This window comes from Histomonas meleagridis, assembly GCF_020186115.1.
Source record: "Histomonas meleagridis strain 2922-C6/04-10x chromosome Unknown contig_23, whole genome shotgun sequence".
Lineage (NCBI taxonomy): Eukaryota > Parabasalia > Tritrichomonadida > Dientamoebidae > Histomonas > Histomonas meleagridis.
In genome coordinates, this window is record NW_027150820.1 from 512,375 (window position 1) to 533,395 (window position 21,021).

At 28.8% G+C, this 21,021-nt stretch overlaps 6 protein-coding genes across 6 annotated transcripts; 5 read left to right on the forward strand and 1 right to left on the reverse strand.

Moving 5' to 3' along the window:
- Window positions 1–3,050: 3,050 nt before the first annotated feature.
- Window positions 3,051–3,629, forward strand: GO595_003777 (small GTP-binding protein; the record flags this gene model as incomplete). Its single annotated transcript, XM_067916835.1, has 1 exon — window positions 3,051–3,629. The coding sequence occupies one exon, from the start codon at window positions 3,051–3,053 to the stop codon at window positions 3,627–3,629; it is 579 nt and encodes a 192-aa protein (XP_067776064.1).
- An 843-nt stretch (window positions 3,630–4,472) lies between these two features.
- GO595_003778 (uncharacterized protein) lies at window positions 4,473–5,591 on the forward strand (the record flags this gene model as incomplete). The annotated part of the gene is made up of 1 exon (XM_067916836.1): window positions 4,473–5,591. The coding sequence occupies one exon, from the start codon at window positions 4,473–4,475 to the stop codon at window positions 5,589–5,591; it is 1,119 nt and encodes a 372-aa protein (XP_067776065.1).
- A 5,277-nt stretch (window positions 5,592–10,868) lies between these two features.
- GO595_003779 (CCR4-NOT transcription complex subunit 4) lies at window positions 10,869–11,723 on the reverse strand (the record flags this gene model as incomplete). Its single annotated transcript, XM_067916837.1, has 1 exon — window positions 10,869–11,723. One exon carries the CDS (start codon window positions 11,721–11,723, stop codon window positions 10,869–10,871), a length of 855 nt encoding a protein of 284 aa, XP_067776066.1.
- A 629-nt stretch (window positions 11,724–12,352) lies between these two features.
- Window positions 12,353–14,875, forward strand: GO595_003780 (uncharacterized protein; the record flags this gene model as incomplete). Its single annotated transcript, XM_067916838.1, has 1 exon — window positions 12,353–14,875. The coding sequence occupies one exon, from the start codon at window positions 12,353–12,355 to the stop codon at window positions 14,873–14,875; it is 2,523 nt and encodes an 840-aa protein (XP_067776067.1).
- A 4,224-nt stretch (window positions 14,876–19,099) lies between these two features.
- GO595_003781 (33 kDa inner dynein arm light chain, axonemal) lies at window positions 19,100–19,795 on the forward strand (the record flags this gene model as incomplete). The annotated part of the gene is made up of 1 exon (XM_067916839.1): window positions 19,100–19,795. The coding sequence occupies one exon, from the start codon at window positions 19,100–19,102 to the stop codon at window positions 19,793–19,795; it is 696 nt and encodes a 231-aa protein (XP_067776068.1).
- A 90-nt stretch (window positions 19,796–19,885) lies between these two features.
- GO595_003782 (Eukaryotic translation initiation factor 3 subunit H) lies at window positions 19,886–20,872 on the forward strand (the record flags this gene model as incomplete). The annotated part of the gene is made up of 1 exon (XM_067916840.1): window positions 19,886–20,872. One exon carries the CDS (start codon window positions 19,886–19,888, stop codon window positions 20,870–20,872), a length of 987 nt encoding a protein of 328 aa, XP_067776069.1.
- Between the last annotated feature and the right edge of the window lie 149 nt (window positions 20,873–21,021).

Sequence of the window (21,021 nt, forward strand, 5' to 3'; positions counted from 1 at the left end):
ATTTATATGAATTAACTAAGGATGATATATCAATTTATTCTGCTTCTGCTTGTTTTCATATGTTAAATTTTAATAAGTTACATATCATCATCAACAAATTAAATTCGAATGATCAAAAAACAATTTTTTATAAAATTATTGATAATGTTTATATGAATGATTTAAATAACGCGGAAATATTAATAGAAAAATTAAACATTGAATATATACCACAATTATTCCCAATGATTTTCGAAGATTATGAAAAATGTTATGATATATTAATTAATGCTACAATTATCTCTGAAATTAAGGACATAATTGAAATCAAGAAAATCGAATATATTAAAAATAGTCCAAATCCTAAAGAAAGAAAACATTATGAAAATTATGTAAATAAAATATTAAAAGATTGGAAATCTCGCTTTGAACAATTAAGTGATTCCACGAAAGCAATGTATGAAACATTATGTATACGTTCATTATTATTAAATGAATCACAACTTAGTGAATATTGGCTTCAATTCCTCGAGAAAGAATCATTAAAAGGTAAAACACAACTTGGAGAAATAGCATTAAAACATGTAAATCTTCAATTACCAGAAGTCCAATTTTCACAAAGTTTAATGTTATGGAATTCAAATTCGAAAAAAGAAGCAATTGAAAAGTTAAAATTATTAATTCAAAACATCTCGAAAACATCGAAATTATTACCACGTTATTTATATACATTAGGGATATGGTGTTTACAACAATCGATGCATGATTTAGCTTATGAATATTTAAGTGATTCCACAAAATTATGTTCGAACTCATCTGAATATTGGGGTTATTTATCACGAATTAGTTTAATCTTATTTCATCGTGATCAATGTCCGAAATATTTATATGAATCATTACAAGCTTTAATTAATGGATTAATTAATGGACCTAAAAATCCATTAAATTTCACGTTGAAAACATTTTCTATTTTATATCATGTAAAAGAAGCAAAAGAATTTTCGATACTTTTAAGTAATAACTTGACTAAAATATCATCACGTTATTGGTTATTTTTATTACCACAAATTGTTTCCAAATTAAATTTAATTGAATTAAATGAAATTTTAGAAAAACTTTTGTTACAAATATCTATAACTTATCCACAAAAAGTACTTTATTCATTATTAGTAAATTGTTTATCGAATAATAATGAAATCCGTGAACCAGCAAAGAAAGTTATAAACATAATTCGATTAAGTCAACCAACACTTGTTAATCAAGTTTTATTATTTTCGGAAGAAATGTTACGAATTGCATCATTTTGGTTTGAGTTATGGAATAATAATATTGATATCTCATCTAAACAATATGTTTTATGTAATAACTTACAATCTACAATCGAAAACCTTTTACCATTACATAAATTAATCACAAATTCACCTAAAACACTTTATGAAGTTTCATTTATATCGAAGTTTGGATCGATCTTAAAAAACGCGGAAAACTTTTTATATGAATATCTTCAAACTAAAAACGTTTTATATTTTCATCAAGCTTGGTCAATATATGTTGAAGTATATAAATTAATTCATCCATTCATCACCAACTTAAAAGAATTCCAATTAATTGATGCGTCACCACTTTTAGCTAATCTTAATAAAACGCAATTAACTATACCCGGATGTAATGAAGATATATACATTACATCATTTTTAAATCATATCCAAATAATAAACTCCAAACAAAAGCCACGAAAAATTAATGTATTGGGATCGAATGGGAAAATTTATCCATTTTTACTTAAAGCTAATGAAGACACACGATTAGATGAACGAGTAATGCAATTATTTAATTATATTAGTAACTTCATAAAACAATCGAAGAAACCATTAGCGTCTAAGTTGACAATTACTACTTATGGCGTTGTCCCAATTACATCGAAATATGGATTAATCGGTTGGGTACAAGATACACAAACGCTTCATGAAATAATACGAAACTTTCGAGTTTCACATGGAATTAAGAACTTCGATATTGAACAATTAGTTACACTTAAGACATGTCCGAACTATGATAAATTACCAAATGGAAAAGAGAAAGAGAAAATGTTTTTGTTGGGCTTAAAACAAACAAATGGAGATGACCTTAAAAGAATTCTTTTGAAGTTTTCGACAGATTCAAATGATTGGCTTGAAAGAAGAGTTTTGTTCACGACTTCTTTAGCTGTTACTTCGATCGCAGGTTACATACTCGGATTAGGCGACAGACATCTCTGTAATATAATGATAAAGAATAGAACAGCAAAACTAATACACATCGACTTCGGTGATTGTTTCGAAGTGGCGATGAATAGGAATTTGTTCCCCGAAAAAGTTCCGTTTCGATTGACGAGAGTATTGTTGAATGCTTTGGAAGTGTCGAAGATCGAAGGAACTTTTCGATGTTGTTGTGAAAATGTGATGGAATTATTGAGGACAAATAATGAGCAAATTTTGGTGCTTCTTGAGGCTTTTATTACGGATCCGTCACTGATGTGTGAGAATTATGGAAAGTTAACGCCTGAGAAAATAATGAAAAGAATTTATGATAAATTAAATGGAAATGAGTTCGAGGTTAAACAAATGTCCGTGAAAAAACAGGTCGAAAGATTGATATCGGAGGCAACGTCAATTAGCAACTTGTGCCAAATGTATAGAGGATGGTACCCTTGGTGGTAATCATGATAAATTATGTTTTGTATTCTTAAATAAATCCAAATATAAAGTAATTTTTAATGGCGTTAAATATATATTTGTATGTAAGTAATTTATGTTACTATAAAATGTTTTTACTTAAATGTTTAAAACATTTGTTTTACTATTTGTACAGTCAAATGATTCATTTACTTTTGTTAAATTTGGAAACCAAAGTTTATTTTTATTTTATTAAGTGCATAATTTAATTAAAATATTGCATGTGCTTGCAAAATAAATTTACAATAAAGCAAAAGAACCAATTTTTATCGTCATTTCAGAAGTTTATTTTTTCACCCAAAAAACAACTTTTTGAGATGTTTATATGTTGGTAAAAAGTCAAATTCCTTTTAACTTATGATTGAGCAAGAAGCACCAGTACCACGTGTAATCTTAATTGGAAATTCATTTTGCGGGAAAACAGCATTATTCGAATACTTAAAAGGACATAAAACTGTGGTATATGAACAAACAATAGGTCCTTCAAATTTTGAGTATTCAAAAAATATCAAAGGAAAAAATTACAGAGTTCAAGTATGGGATACTGCAGGGCAAGAGCAATATCGAGCACTTGGTCCAATTTATTATAGAAATGCAGCAGCAGGAATTTTTGTTTATGATATAACTGAAGCAGATACATTTAATAGCATACCAGAATGGTATAGAGCATTTGCAGATTCTGTCGGAAGAAAATCTTTCCTTTTTCTTGTAGGAAATAAGTTAGATTTAGAAGAAAAAAGAGCTGTTGACCAAAGCACTGCAAATTCATTTGCAAAAGACAATGGTTTTATATTTTTTGAAACGTCAGCATTGGAAGGAACAAATGTTGATTTATTATTTCAAGCTGTATTCGATAAGGTTCATCCAATAGAAACAGTTTCTGAAAGCAAAGAAAAAGAAGTTGAGGTGGTCAAAGATAACAAATGCAAGTGCTAAGAAAACTAAATTTATATGTATATTTTGTTACGTAAACTCTTGACACAGTGTTTCGTTAGGTATTTGTTTGTTACTATTTCCCCCAAAGCTAATGTATTACGATTTTTTTTAATCTTGAATTCAATTGATCAATTTAGCATTTGATGATTTTCATTACTGAATAGTTACTCCTGTTTTATGGTGACAATTGAGTGCAAAACAGAGTTATTGTTTATTGTTGTTCCAAAATTTTATAATTTTCCAAATTGTCGACCGTTTAAACTGGTATTTTTTTTAATTTTTACTCTCTTATAGTTACGCCCATATTAATTAGTGAGAAATTGCTAAAAAGAATTGGTTATACCAATAAATATTTACTGGCTTTTTATCAAAATTATCTTTAAAGAAATTGACATTACATTTAATTATATCTTATTTGTCTTAAACATAAATCACCACTTTCTATAGCCTTTCCCTGAAGCCATCATATTTCTAATATATTTCTTGTTTATTCATTAAAATCTGGCTTAAACCCAAATCAGACAGAAAAATTTCGTTGTCAGATTTTTATTTCACTTTTTATCTCTTAACGTCCACAGACTGTTTACTTTTGGGTAAAAAACAATCGTTAACTGCAGATGGGACAAATCAAAATGGTTAAACAAAAAAATCCCATAATAAAATGCGCAAATAAATAGTTTTCACATCCGCCACGAAACAGTTAATGTTCCAAAAACCAAAAAAAAGATTTTATCAAACAACACAATTCCTATCACCCATTTTTGTCATAAATGCACAAATTTCACCATCGTTTTCTCACAAAAGTGAAAAATTGAAAGACAATTTCACTTCAACATTTTAGAAATGTCCGAAGCAAACGATTCACCTCCAGCAGCAGAAAACTCCACAACTCAAGAACCTCAAAAAACACCAGCTCAAACGCAAAATTCTGCTCGTTATTCCCAATTAATGAATGCCGTCAAAAACTTACCGCAAGGAAGCGGCGGAACAAAATGGGTTCTTCCTGGAGAATCCACTACAAAGGCAGCACCAAAATCTAATGCTGCTGCAAACAAGTCTTTCGCTCCAACTCCATCTCAACCAGCAGCTATTGCAGCTAAACAAGCACCAACTGCAAAACCAGCTGATCCTCCAGCACCACCGGCACCAAAACCAGTATCACCTCCACCTGCAGCGCAAAAACCAGTATCCACATCTGCTGCTAAGCCAATAGCAGCACCGGCTTCACCAAAACCGGCTGCTTCACCAGCTACAACAGCACCAAAACCAGCGGCTGCACCTGCAGCATCTCCAAAGCCAGCAGTAACATCACAAAAAGCTAACTTCGGAGCACAGCGCACACAAATGAAAGCACACGAACCAGAGCCAGAGTTCAAGCAAAAGTTAGAGCAATTACATTCAACTCCAAATCGTCCAGGAGTACTTGCACAACATGACTTTATCCCGCGCGAGCAACCAGTTGTACATGCAAGTTACACAACGTTAAAGCGCTGCACAACATGGACAGGACCAACGCCCGAAACATTTGATGAGAAAGTTGATTGGTTAGAGCAAACAGGTGAATTCCATACATATGAATATAAGACAATTCCGACCCAAATCCCTCAACCACCGAGCGGCGGATCAAGCTTCCAGAGAGCAAGATCAATGTACGAAGGAAAGCCTTCATCACCTCCATCGCCTAACATACAAAGAGAAAGCACTGGTCAAATGTCTTCATTGATTTCGAGATATAATAATAGAGGAATGAATGAAGAAGAGCCGAAACGAAAAGAGCCAATACAGTTGCCTCAGAAACAGGCACAAAAGGAACCTGAACATGAACCAGAAACAGAACCAGAACAGATACCTGAAGAGGAACAGGTTGAGGAAGTGCTGATTGATATGCAAGTTCAAGAACCTGAACAAGAGGAACAGAAAGTAAATGAAGAAGAGGATAAACAGGAGGAAGTTGATGAATGAAAAAGCAAAGTAAATTTGATTCCTGAAACAATGAAATTTTTGGATTTTTTATGTGATGAATTTGTTAATTTGATGGAAGAGTTTGATGTGGCTATCGTACCATTCAATAATTTTTCGTTTTGTTCTGAAATTGTTTTCTGCATTTTAACAAAACATTTCATAAAGATATTTATAAAATTATGTTTTCACATTTAAATTTAAAATAAACATTTGATAAAGATTTTTAAGTTCATATTAATGTATGTTAAAACTTTTATGGACACATTTATGCTTATACAAAAATTATTCTTCTTAATGTTAAATTTAATTTGATAAAAAAATATGAAAAAAAAATTGGAAATTCCAAGTTTTTTATTTCATTTGACGTGTACGATTATACTTGAAATTATTATCCTCATTGATTCCTTTCTTCTGTAACAATTCTATAATTTCTTCAAACCCTTTTCGCTTAGCATATCCCAAAGCTGTACTAAATAAATTAGAAAATTTCCAAATATTATTTTACAATATCAAATTATTTAAATAAATATTATATAAAATAATTAAATATCTCTAACGTTAATATCAATTTCTTTTTGGTCAAGAAGTATTTCAACTATTTTTTTGTTACCTTTTCTAGATGCATAAATAAGTGCTGTTTTATGTTATATGAATTAACACCAAAAAATTATATAAAACTGAAAACATTTTATATAAACTTTAGTGAAAATAAAGAAGCAGTTTTGATATTGACATCAATTTTTTCTTGTTCAAGAAGTATTTCAACAATTGCATAAAATCCATTATCAGATGCGATCATGAGTGGCGTTTTATATAATAAAATGGATCACCAAATAATGTTTTGATATTTCAATTCTTTGTTAGAAACATTAAATAATTGAAATTAATGCCTATTAAATTAATATCAATTTCTCCGCGTGAAAGTAACAATTTAACAATATCAACATAACCATTCATAGTTGCATAAAGAAATGCTGAATTTCCAGATTTAGTGATAAAACCCAAAATAATTAAAATAATTATCAAATTATATAAATCAATATCTTTAATATTTAAATCAATTTCTTTTTGTTCAAGTAATAATTTGACTATTTCAACATAACCATTCTTTACTGCAAATATTAGTGATGTTTCATATAAACTAAAAAAAATTCCAAAAATATATTTGAAACATAAAATAAAAATAATAATCTTCAAACAAATCAATTTAACATTTTTAGAATTTATATCAACTTTCTCAGTATTAAGAAGTAATTCAACAACTTTTATATGGCCATTATTAGAAGCAAACATTAGTGCATTCCAAAATAAATTGAATAATTTCCAAATATTTTTAGTTGATATTATATTAATAAAATAAATATTATAAAGTTAAAATAAATATTCTTTGCATTAATATCAACTCCTTCTTGATTAAGAAGCATTTCAACGACTTCCAAATTTCCATTTTTAGAAGCAAAGGTAAGTGCTGTTTCAAATATAATGTTTAATTTCCATATATTATGATAAAACATTAAAATTTTTAAATCAGTTTTATATAAAATAAAGAAAAATCATGTGAATTAATTTCAATTCCTTTTTGTTCAAGAAGTAATTTAACAATTTCCATATAATATTTTTCAGAAGCAATCATAATTGCAGTTTTATATAATTTGAATCAACATCAAATATTATTAAAAAATATCATTATAAAATGATAAACTTTAATTAAATTGAATAAATATTTTTCTCATTGATATTCAAATCATTTTGTTTAAGAAGTAATTTAACAATTTCAATATGTCCTTTTTCAGCAGCACATATAAGTGCTGTTTGATATAATTTAAATAAATTCCAAATATTATTTCGAAATATAAAATTATTGAAACAATAATTGATCATATAGATTTAACATCTTTAGCATTAATATCAATTTTTTCTTGTTGAAGAAGTAATTGAACAATTTCAACATGACCTTTCCATGATGCACATATAAGAGGAGTTTTATATAATAGAATGAATCTCCAAATAATGTTTTGATATTTCAATTATTTGTTATAAACATTAATTATATCAATTAAATACCTATAGAATTAATATCATTTTCTCCACGTAAAAGTAATAATTTAATAATATCAACATAACCATTTAAAGCTGCATAAAGAAATGCTGAATTTTCAAATTTGGAGATAAAACCCAAAATATTTAAAATTATTATCAATTAATATATAACAATATCTTTAATATTGATATCAATTTCTTTTTGTTCAAGTAATAATTTAACTACATCAGTATAACCATTCTTTGATGCTAAAGTTAATGCTGTTCCATATTATTTAAAAAAACTCCAAAAATATATTTGAAACTCCGAATTTTTCAAATTAACTTCAAATAAATCAAATAAATGCCTTTATCATTTATATCTATTTTACCTTGTTTAAGTAATATTTCAACAATTTCTGTATAACCTTTAGAAGATGCATATATAAATGCAGTCCAAAGTATAAAAATTAAATTCCAAAAGATATTAATAAATATGAAAATATTTAAATAATAAACAAATATTATAGTTAAATATCTTTGGCATTGATATCAATTTCTTTCTTTTCAACAAGCATTTTAACTATTTCTGTATAACCATTTTTAGCAGCAAATAAAAGAGCTGATCCAATTAAGTAAAAAATTCAAATATTAATTTGGAATATCAATTGTTTGAAATCAACTTTAAATATAACTTATTAACATTTCTAATTTTTACGTCAATTCCATCTTGTTCAAGTAATAATTTAACAATTTCTGTAAATCCATTTTCACATGCATATATAAGTGCTGATTTATTATATATAAAAAAACTCCAAATATTTCAAAGAAATAAAATATTATTTAAATAAACAGCAAAATTTGGAAATAAATATCTATAACATTAATATCAACTTTTTGTTCAAGAAGTAATTTAACAATTTCAGTATTTCCATTTTTGGCTGCTAATAACAAAGGAGTTTCAAATGATTGTAGAAAATTTCAAATATTTTAATGAAACATCAAATAATATATTTTAACATATTACACAAAAATGAATCATTTCCAACATTAATATCAATTTTTTGTAACTGAAGAATCTTTCTAAATATTTCTGTGTTTCCATTTTCACATGTACATAAGAAAGCAGATTGAAAATTTATAAATAAATTCCAAATCATAATTTTATACCCAAAATAATATAATTAAATATTAAACAATATTTAAAAACATTTACTGCTTTTATATCTATTCCTTTTTGTTGAAGAAGTAATTTCACAATATCAAAATTACAATTTTGAGATGCTAAAATAAGTGCTGTATTAAATATTTTAAATATTTTCCAAATATTATAAACAAAATTCGAATTAATAAGACAAACTTTAAATACAAAAAATAATCATCTTTAGCATTAATATCAATTTTATCTTGTTGAAGAAGTGATTTAAAGACATCAAAATAACCTTTTTCAGATATGATCATTAAAGGTGTTTTAAACATAATAAATAAACTCCAAATATTGAATTTAAATATTGGATACCACAAAAGAACACGAAATAAAACAAAAAAAATATTTTTTTCATTAATCGAAAATGTTTTTCTTTCAAGAATAAAATTCGTAAGTTCAACATTTCCTAATTCAATAGCAGAAATCAAATTACATATTATACCATATTTTTCTAGAAAATATTTAATAAGGAAAATATTACCAATTTTTGCTGCTTCATAAACAATAAAATTATTTACTTTCATTCCAATGCTTTCCAAAAATGAAAATATTTCATAATTACCATATTTAATTGCTATTTCCCCTAATACTTCTAATTTATTAATTTCACCAATTTTATTATCATAAAGATATTGAAAGATATCATTTTGATGAAATTCTATTGCTGCTTCATATGCATATTCAAATGTTGAATGATTTTGTTCACATAAATGAATGATTTCGGCATTTCCACCTGCAACTGCATATTTACCTGTATTTTCTACATTAGCATTATTCATAAGCAAATATTTAAAACATTTAACAGATCCAAAAAATGCTGCATAATCGATTAATGAAACATTTTTTGCATTAATGAATGAATGTCTATTATAAAGTGATGGTTCAATCTTTTGATTTATATCAAATTTTATTTGTGATGATGTTTCTTGTAGTGTTTCTAAATCATCATTTCGAATAGCTTTTAAAATTTCTGTGTCATATCCTTGTTTTATATAATACTTATGAAGTTTCCAATTGTCTTCTGAAAGTTTTTCAATATTTTTAAAGAATGGATAATTGAATGGACACCCAGCATATCTTAATTTGTAAAGCATTCCTTTTGTCAAATAATCTGCAAAATATAATGTCTTCTTGTTTCTTATCTTTATAGGATCAATTAAGTTTTTATCAATTAATTGCCTAAGTAGAAAATTTGATTCTTCTGTCTCTATGCCAAGAAGAAATTGTGAGAAAATGTTTAGAATGTTGGGCTTAGTCTTCATAATTTTTTCTTCTTTGGATTCAATTTCTTTAATGAAAAGAAGGGAAGTATCAAAATCTACATGGGAAATAAATGAGGAATAAATTAGATGACATATGACAAAATTAAATGATGTTGGATAATCGTTACTAAAAAATTTGATGATTGCTTCAGCCGATTTTTCGGTGTTATCTTTACTCAGACTAAATATAGTCTGCTCTATTGATGAGAGATCTTCCAAACAATTCTTCATGATAAAAGGAAATTGAATAATAACCGTTTTGTTGTCAGAAAAGCCGATCGAAACTAACTGTAAAAAATGAGCAGCACTTTTTGCTCGGCTTTAACAGAATTAAAATCAAAAAGTGGGACCGATACTATCGTTTTTTCCAAACTACTTGTGTTGTTATAAAAACAATTTTTATTTATTTATTTTAAAGGCTTAATCTTGAAATATGACATTTACAAAATACTTTGTTGAAAAGAATATGTACTCTTTTGGAAGCATTACTGTATCATTTACCCAATTGCTGACAGAGAGTTTAACATAAATTTTTATGATACTTAATATTTATAAATAATTATCAAGTATATATGTATATATCATTCATTAAAAAAATTTATAAGTAATTGGCTATTTTTTGAGATAAATATATTTTGTGTTTATTGTTTATTGAATAGTTTATTTTGTAATGTATACAAATTTTTGTGTTCTTATTATCTGGTTATGCAAAAAATTCACAACTTTATTTCCATTCAAAAATGAAGTACAAAAAAATATTACGTTGAGAAAAATTGATGAACAATTTTTTTATAGATTTTCTTTATTTATTCTTTCGAAAGCCGATCTCACTGTTATTGATGACAGTGAAAATTGTTCTGTTAGGCTTACTCCGCTTTTATAATCTACCTTTAATGGTTGAACTGTGTTCATATTCTTGCTTGGAACCGCAGTAACTTGAGTGTTTCCTGTTGTATTTACTTGTTGCTTTTCAACAACAACATTTACTTTGGGTTTTTGTTGTTTTTGTACGACAATTGGCGCTGGTTTAGGTTTCTCTTTCGGAATAATACGCCGTGGAGGGAGCTCTGTTGGTCTGTCGTCTTGGAATTCGTAGTCGTTATAATCGTCTGGACGTAATGGGCGAGTTAATTCAATGAATCTTTGTGAATTATGTTGAATCTCATCTGTGTCAAAAGAATCCGCTGGATCACCTTTGTAGTGAAGGTACATACAATCTGCATTGGTACATTTGACGCCACTTAAGTAATTTGAGCAATATTTGCTGGTGCCAAATGAGGCCTTAATGGGATGGTTTTTGTAAACAAAATCCTCAAGGGCATAGATGCATTCAAGGGCATCTTCGTTGTTCATAAATGTAACATAGGCGCTAACTGTTGGACGAATGGAATTTGAAGAATGTTGTGTCTGATTATTGATTACAATCTTCTTAATAGGTCCATATTGCCCAAAATACTCATAGCGTTCAAGAATTTCTTCACTGGCAATCTCTGCCGGAATTCCAATGACATAAACAAGATCTCGTTGAATGACTCGGTATATCGCAAGGCGAGCTCTATCTGGGAGTATAGCCCTCCCACGGTTGTTATTCTGTTTCCTATGATCTTTGGAGTCTCCAAGAGACCCTTTGCCATATCCTCTCATTCAAACTAATTTCATTTGAATGGTTTATTTAAATATTTAAATACAGGTGAAATGAAAATTTATTTGCTTTCCACAAGCAACCTATAGTATCACAGCATTAGGAAAAAAGTATTAGGCGTCTTCTTGTTTCGGTGTTGTGTGATATCTTTTTAATTTGCATTTATGCTTTTGATTTGTGCACAAATTTTTTAATGTATCGATAATAGTTCCTTGCGCTTGGATTTTTAAAAATGATGCCGTGGATTTTACAAAAGAAACATATTTTCAATTTTTCAAAATGAAATGGAAAATTTGGAAATTTCCAAATTCATATCTTGTGAAATAAATGAAGACGTTCGTTATTGAACATGGAGCATTTTTTTGTGTTTTATTTTTTAGGTTGTCGAAATAATTGCAATGGATTGTAACCTGTTGGTCAGGTTTGTAGCGCCCATATCAGCTTTTTGAAATCTACTTTTGTGGGAGATCATCAGTTAGTTTTCACTCATTTATCTCTTTGTGAGGTGCACATTGTATGGAAAAAGATCGGACTTTGAATTATCGAGATATTATCAAAAAGTGCATGATAGCGATCATTTCCCTCTGATTTTCCACTGTAAGCGGTTAAATTCTCACATAAAAAGCAGAATATGTTCTCCAAATACATTAAAATCGATTCTACTTTAACCATTACTTTCCACAGTGTTGATCTCAAAAGAAAAATGAGAGATGAATTTAGAATATCTTTTGAACGTGGTGAAACCAAAGGTACATCAGATATTGTCAGACCAAATGAAAAAGGTGTAATAAATTTTGAAGCCAGTTTTGATGCTAGATGTACCATGTACATTTCAAAGAGTGATAAAAAACCACGTCCAAAACATGTTCAAATCCAACTTAATCGTATGACTGGTCCAACAACCTCAAAAATATATGGAAAGCTTTTACTTGATGTTTCGCCATACTTTGAAAAAGGCATGGTTGAGAAGGAAATTGAAATGGAAAGTGGAAGATCAATAACACCGATTCTTAATGTCTCATTTTATCTTCGAAAGGAAGGGGAAGAAATCGAAGGTAACTTTGATAAGGAAGATGTTTCATTTGTTGAGAAAACACCAGCCAAGATCCGAATTAATCAATGGGATAAGACAGAAGTTGAACCTGAAGCAAATGATGACTCACCAAAGAAGATAAAGAAACTTAACACACATAAAGGCTCTGGGCAAAATGAAGATCAACGATCAGTCAAGAAAAAAGTTCGAAAAGTTTCCAAAACTTCACCAGAAGAAAACGAATCCTACAAAAAGAAGCAAATGAAGAAAGTGAAGAAGCCAAAGAAGCCAGCTAAAGATGAAATAGAAGTCCCTGTTGTTGAAGATGAAGATGAAATCCCACAAATCGAAGAAAAGAAGAAGAAGTCAAAGAAACAGAAGAAAGAAAAAGAAGAAAAACCACAAATCGAAGAAGAGAACGAAGAAACTCCAGCTGTAGAGGATGAAGAAGAAGAGCAACCAAAGAAAGAGAAGAAGAAAGACAAAAAAGAAAAGAAAGAAGAACCTGAAGAAGTTAAAGAAGAAGAAAAGCCAAAGAAAGAGAAGAAGGACAAAAAGCAGAAAGAAGAAATTCCGCCAATTGTAGAAGACGAAGACGAAGAGAAACCAAAGAAAGACAAGAAGAAGGAAAAGAAAGAGAAGAAAGAGGAACCTGAAGAAGTAAATGAAGAAGAAGAGAAGCCAAAGAAAGAAAAGAAAGATAAAAAGAAAGAGAAGAAAGAAGAACCGGAGGAAGTTGAAGAGGAGAAACCAAAGAAAGAAAAGAAAGATAAAAAGAAAGAGAAGAAAGAAGAACCGGAGGAAGTTGAAGAGGAGAAGCCAAAGAAAGAAAAGAAGAAGGAAAAGAAAGAAGAGCCTGAGGAAGTAAATGAAGAAGAAGAGAAGCCTAAAAAGGAAAAGAAGAAAGGCAAAAAGGAGAAGAAGGAAGAGCCGGAAGAAGTTGAAGAAGAGAATCCAAAGAAAGATGAAGACATCATTGAGACACCTCCAATTGTTGAAGACGAAGAAGAAGCCAAACCCGAACCTAAGAAGTCCAAGAAAGACAAGAAGAAGAAGGACAAAGAAGTCATTAAGCACAATCCGAATGTTCCCAGGTTCACAGAGCTCTTCCAAAAAGTCCTATCATATCCCTTCCAGCCAATCAAGACGCCAGTCTACATTGATGCAGCGCATAACTGTCCATATCCGAGTTGCATCTTTCCATCATTTGCTATTTTGTTACATTCGGAACTTCTTAAACCCAAAGTCTATAATGACAAAGACTTTGACACGTTAAGCTCGACCTATCTTGACTTATTTGAACGTATTCCCGTTGATGCCAAAGACGAAAAGTTCCTTGCGACATTAATGATCATCTTATTAGTTAACTCACATGTTACGAAAGAACATTTAGAAACGCCACGTAACAAATTGTTTATTGAGAAACTGAATGATTTACTTAACAAACAATCGAAAGATTTAGTCTCATCATTATTAATTAACTTCGAAGTATTATGTAATCGTTATAGCACAGCACGATTTGAAGTTGATCCATTATTAGATGACTTCCGTCAAGTGATTGAAGGAGTTCGTACAGCACTTAACTTTACTAATGCTATTAATAGTTATTTGTTACAACAATTCATCACATTATTAGACGCAAAAATGTCAAATAAAATATTATCCAATCCAATGCGCTTTACATTTTCGAAGGCGATTGTTTGGAATTCATTCATCACAGCGTTTGAGTCTGTCGAAGGATTACATTTACGTTATTTACGACAAATTGTTAATACATTAGTAATGTCTGTAAATATTTCGAATTCTTCGCCAAATGATAATATAATCGGTAATAGTAACGAAAGTATTTGTAAGGACTTAAGTTACGATTTGGTAAGTTATTTGTTGTTTAACTTTAAGCCCGACGAAATGATACCGCAAAGAATAGACTACGATGGATTCTTGCAAAGATATAACATAGAAAAGATTACACAATTCCAACAAATATTGCCAAATAAAATAGAAAACTTTTTGATGGCTGCAGAACAGGCAAGAACTTCACTGTGGAATAAAAGATCGGGCGCTACTGAGACCGCAATTAAGGTGTTCCCTTTCTTGTCGGATTATGTAGCAAATAATTAAATAATTAAAATGAATAAAACATTTTGAACTCTATTTCTTCCTGTGGAATTTTGTTCTAAACAAATCGAATTCAATTATAAATATTTACATGTTGGGAACTTACAGATTTATGTGTTGGCAAAATGTAAAATATTTCGAAGTGTCGATTACACAAAATAAAATTTAATATAATATTAAGCAATTGCTGCATTTTGAAGTATTTAATTTATGAGTCTTATTATTAGCTTGATTATTTTCATTTAATTTGTATTGTTTAAGTAGATCAAAAATATCTATGCAGAATATTCATAATTAAATGTGTATGTATTCATTTTTAACTTCAGTTTTATTTTTGGTGTTACAGAATTCTGACATCACTTTTATAAACAAACTTTGAAATGTGAAATTAAAATTAAGCATTCAATTGTTCTATGTCATATTCGTCAGCATCATTATGTAATTTCATAAGGGATCATTTTATAGATTCTGAATATTTTAGTGAATTTTTATGATAAGAATTTCATACAAATTGGTAGCATTCAGATTTATACATAGTGACTTTTTATTTGATTATTTTACTAAGTATTAGCTTTTTCAGTCAATCAACAAGGGGTTGAGATGGAACCATAATTGCAGTTTTTAATATATTGAAAAAACATCAATTTCTTAACAGATATATTGAACTATTAGAACCAATATTGCACAAATAATATCATAAAATCATTTGTTGTTTAAATATTTTTTGAGTTTGAACCAACTTTCTGCATCAGGATTAATTGAAAGATAATATTTGTTATAATGCTCCTCGATCACGTACTGGCTTTTCCTTTTCCATCTTTGGAACCTTTGGAGTGTGAAAGCGAACCTTTTAAGCTTGAGCGTATGAAAAATGTACTGTACCCATTTCTCTATATCAAGAAAATGAAGAGATTAATGTGATCTAAAGTAATAAACAATTGACACACTGAATTAAAAGAATGGATGCATCAAGTTTTCACGTGAATATTTTCTTATACACAATTTATAAAACTTAATTAATTTTTTTTATGAATAGAGCATGGCAATTTATGATAGTACCAAAAGTTTCGCATATATACTATACTGTTTCATAAAAATGTTATTTTTAGAAAATTTAATGAAACCAATTTTTATTAATAAGAACAAATGTTACACAAGCAAAACTTTTTCTCTATGCTTCATTATGCTTAGATTCAACATTTAGCATTCTTTGATATTTCTTTTCACCGTCCCTTAGCGTCAATGCTATTTCCAACTGTTTATCCAATTTATTACAACTCAATAAATATTTTGCGGTATTTGTTTCATTTGAATTTTTTCCAAACATTTTTTCATAATTTTCAAGCAGTTCCAATGCAACATTTGTTCCCTCGATAAGTAGTCTCTGCGCAATCATCGCAGACACGTAAGCACTCATTATTTGTTGATTATAAACTTCATAAAAAAACGGAAAAGTTATAATTCGAAACTTATTTACATTCATTTGCGTTGTGAAAAATATAATGAATTGTATATATGGATGTTTAACTTTTGAGGAATCAAAAGTAAAGTAAAATGTATCACCAACTTCAATTTTTGGTACATTTATACTTTTACTTGTTTTAAGAATTCCTTTTCCTGCATAATCAGAAATCCCAAGATGATCTGGAGCTATTACATATATAAATGCATCATGATATAAGTAACGATTTAAAAGTGAAGAGAAAACACCACAAAAATCATTGTTACTTATGTTCGAATTAAGGATCTTTAAATAACCGCCGGTTATGATCGGCAAATCAATGAGTGGATTTCGATATTGAAGATCATTAACAAATGCTAATAAAGATACTTGACCACCAAATTTGGATATTTGGATAGCATTTGAGCGAAAAGATTGAAAATGTGACATGTGATGAAAATCATTTTCATCTAATATTAGATGAAGTGAAGAACCAAATGAAGAAGTGATCTGTAAAATGAAATTTGAAAAACTTTCAAGAGAAATACTTTGCGGTGAGTATGTTAATGAATTGATATTTACTTTGATTAGATTTAAATATTCACAAAAACCAGGTGATGCAATAAAATATTGGGAAGGACGTCCAATGATAATGTCATCAACAAACCTTTGAACTGTGAATACGTCTCTGAATTTGAAAACATCTAATGAACCATGAAAAATTGCAATGCCAACTTGTTTCATTTGATATGTTGATTTACAGTACTTAAAAATTAAATCAAAAATTTCTGGCTTGTGTTGTAAGAGAGAAAGTGAAATGATAAAAAAATCTGTTGGGACAAAACTTGTACGGACTGCATATTTTGTACTTGTAAAAACATCATAAACTTCATCTGTGTATTCTGTGCTGGTTTCGTCTGTATATTTTATGAGTTTTGTTGTTGATCCACATAAAGAACATTGAAATGAATCATTTAATCTTTGGTTAAATTTATTGTAAAATCCACCACACGAGGAGCATCGAAAAATTTTTTCATCTGAAAATACAGAAGATTTTGGATTAAATAATGATGAAGGAAATGGTTGAACAAGAAACCCAAGATTTGATGGTTGAGGATTCCCTGTGGAAACACAATTATAATGTGTTACTTGAACATAGCTTTTCGAAATTTGTGATGGATTTTTTGAATTTTGGTCGATTACTTCCATCACACAAAAAAATGAAAAATTTTTGTTTCGGTATGGAATCAAAATCATTTGGAATCTTAAATAGTTTTGTGTTTTTGTTTAAAAACAATAAAACAGAAGATCTTTAGTTATTTTGATTCAAGAACAAAAATTTATAAAATTTAACTTCTTTACGAGATTACAATTACAAAATTACACTAACAAATTTACTAACTTTCTGGGAAATTTAGTTTGATCCATCATCTAATCTTTTTTGTAAATTTAGTAAAGCTAAATATGCATGGTGATTTTTTCTTTGACATAAACACACGCACGATTCATACAGAATCTGAACTTATTATACAAATTTATTATGATAAAATTTATCAAAATTTACATTTTTGGATAAGAACATTTTAAGTCACTTCGAAAATTTCTATCCAAACAAATAAAAATTAAAATATATGTTGTATTTCCGTAATACTATATAGATATAGTTAAATAGCAATTTTTACTGATGTATTAATTATATCAACATTAATTAATTTTCATTCCTTTTTCAAGTAAAAATTCAAAAATTTCATAATTATGATATAAGATACATTTGGCTCCAATTTTTTCCAAAACATTATTTTCTTCTTATTTATTTTCATAAATATATTTAAAGATATCATTTCGATGAATTTCGATTGCCGTTTCATATGCATCTTTAAATGATGAATGATTTTGTTCACATAAATGAATTATTTTTAAATTTCCACTTGTAATTGCATATTCACCTGTGTTAATTACATTAGAACCATTTAATAACAAATATTTAAAACATATTATCGACTCAAAAAATGCTGCATTATCAATTAATGTAACATTTCTTTGATTAATAAATGTACATATTTCATCTAGTGATGGCTTAATTGTTTGATTATAATTAAAATTCGTTTGTGATGATATTTCTTGAAGTTTTTCTATTTCATCATTTCGAATTATTGTTGCAATTTCATTTGGATTATGTCCTTCTTTAATTAATTGCTTATGAAGTTCCCAATCATTCTTTGATAGTTCTTCAAAGTTATCTAAAAAATATATAATGAATGCTTTTTCATTATTATTATTATCATCATCAATATTTTCTAATGAATTAGTTTATTTTTGTATGATATATTATCAGAATGTGATACATGATGCGCAAAAATATAACGATTTAATATTTTTGATAATATTACCAAATGATTTTATTAATTTTTGTTCAATCATTTTTTCAATTATATAAAATGCTTCCTGAGAATTGGTGTGAGAAATAATATCGTTAAAAATTTGAAATATTTTACTGTTATACTTTTTATTCATTGCTTTTAAATAATTTAAATAAAGATCATCATTTTCATTCTTTTGTGTAAATACAAAGACGACCATTTTCTTATCATAAAATCAAATGAATAGAAACATAATTCTATTGTTTGTTGAATTGAAGAATTAAAATTTTCTTGATTTATTTTAAATACGACTTGTTCTAAAATAGAAAGAAATCCCATATAAACAGAATGATGAATGAACATGGAAAACAAATTAACGTCTTCTTTATAAAATAAACGTTTTTACGGCTAAATTCGTTTTGTTGGATGGAACTTAAAAGAAACGAACTCCTGAAGTGGGATCCTCCTGTTTCTACAGAAGGAAAGGATCAAAATCAAACACAGAAGAAAAAAATTGGTAGTTCTAGTTATGATAATATGAATCGAGATGTTATAAATTCAATGTTTCCTCCAATTGAGTTTGAGGAAGATGGGATAACGTACAGACAAAATGTTAGTACAAGTGCTGCTACAAAGAGTGATGTAATAAAATTAAAAGAACAGTTTCAATCCTTACTCCAAACAGAAAAAGCAAAAAATAATGGTATATGTATGATTAGATCTGAACTTTATTCTCAATGTTTTGATGAAATTATTCGTCAAGTCACTGTTGATTGCAACCCAAGAGGAAAATTATTGATGCGCATACGTAAGCATTACCGAACAACTTTGGACGCATACAAAGATCTTTACAATAACTCTTTAGATTGGGGAAACAGAAAAGCAAAACTTGTTGAATTAGAAATACCTGAATTAGAATCGCGTAATGCTGAACTAAAAGACCGATTAAGAACACTAGAACTTAAAGCGAACGATTTACACATAAAGCTAGATAATCTTGAGAAAAAACTTGCAGAAAATCGATCACTTCGAGAAAAAGATTATGCTGATGAAATTGCGTTTTTAAAAAGATTAGGACAAATGACTAAGGCTCAAATTGACATGCTTGATGCCCAAAAATAATTATAAAGTGTTTATTTGATAAAAATTTGTTTCCAAAATTTTATGCCACTTTTATTGGGGCACCCCCTCTTGGTTTGGCCACTAATTCGAATGACCTTAAGCGTAACACTTTCACCTGCAGCACTCTTTCAAATTATCAAAGACATCAAAATGGGCCCATCCAGTGATTTCTCTACAGGTCGTTTATATGGAATGCCTTCTGATGGAAATGGTGCTCCAATTGAAGTTACACATACTTTCCCAAATTTCTCTCGTCTTTATCCAAAACGTCCTACAGAGGAACAAGATATAAAAAACTATGATGCAGATGTAGAAAAATTCACAATTGATCATCTTAACAATGTTCAAAAATTAAATTATGATCTTGAGAATGTTGGTTGGTATTCTTCACGTAACTGTGGCCGCCGCTTTGATTTCAACGATTTACCAGCACAATATTTTGCACAAAAGAGAGACTCTTCATATTTCTGTCTTGTCGTTGATATGAGTTGCTCCACCCTCAGCCTTCGTGCATTCCGTATCAAAGATGAAGCCATGAACTACCTTTCCAAGCATCCATTTGGCATTGATGAAGAAATTCCAAATATTGATAATTCCATGTTATTTGACAATCTTCTTCAAGAACTTAATGTTTCATTCAAATTAACCAAACTTGAAGAAACAATAGTTAATCAGATTCTCTCCTCATTTAGTCTTGTTACAGATGTATTTCATCTTCGCGATCATTCATCATTCGAAAGCCACATTCCGGACATTGCTGATAAGATTGCCAACATCAATGATGAGCTCAATTATAGCATTAAAGACGCCGAAAAAGTCCGCGAGAACCATGCACAGAGAAATGCATTTATTAAAGAAAGAAGAGAAACCAATGAAAAGCGTGCAGCACGTGGTCTCCCACCATTACCAGAGGAAGAAGTTGATTATGCAGTTCCACTAATTGTACCTTGCAATAAGGTTAAATCTATATCCGATATTTACACTTTCAACTCTAAATCAGCAGCATTAAGAGCGGAAATGGAGGAAGAAACTACAAAGATTTCAGTCCTCACTGCACTTGGAAACGCAAATCAATAAACAGATATTTCATTTAAATGGAATTCAATGCTAAAAACGTTTTTTCTCCAGAAAATTTGCTATCGTTATATTGAATGTTTCTATCGTAATTTCCAAAGAAAAGATTAATCTAAAAAAAATTGGAATTCCAATTTTGTAATCGATATAAT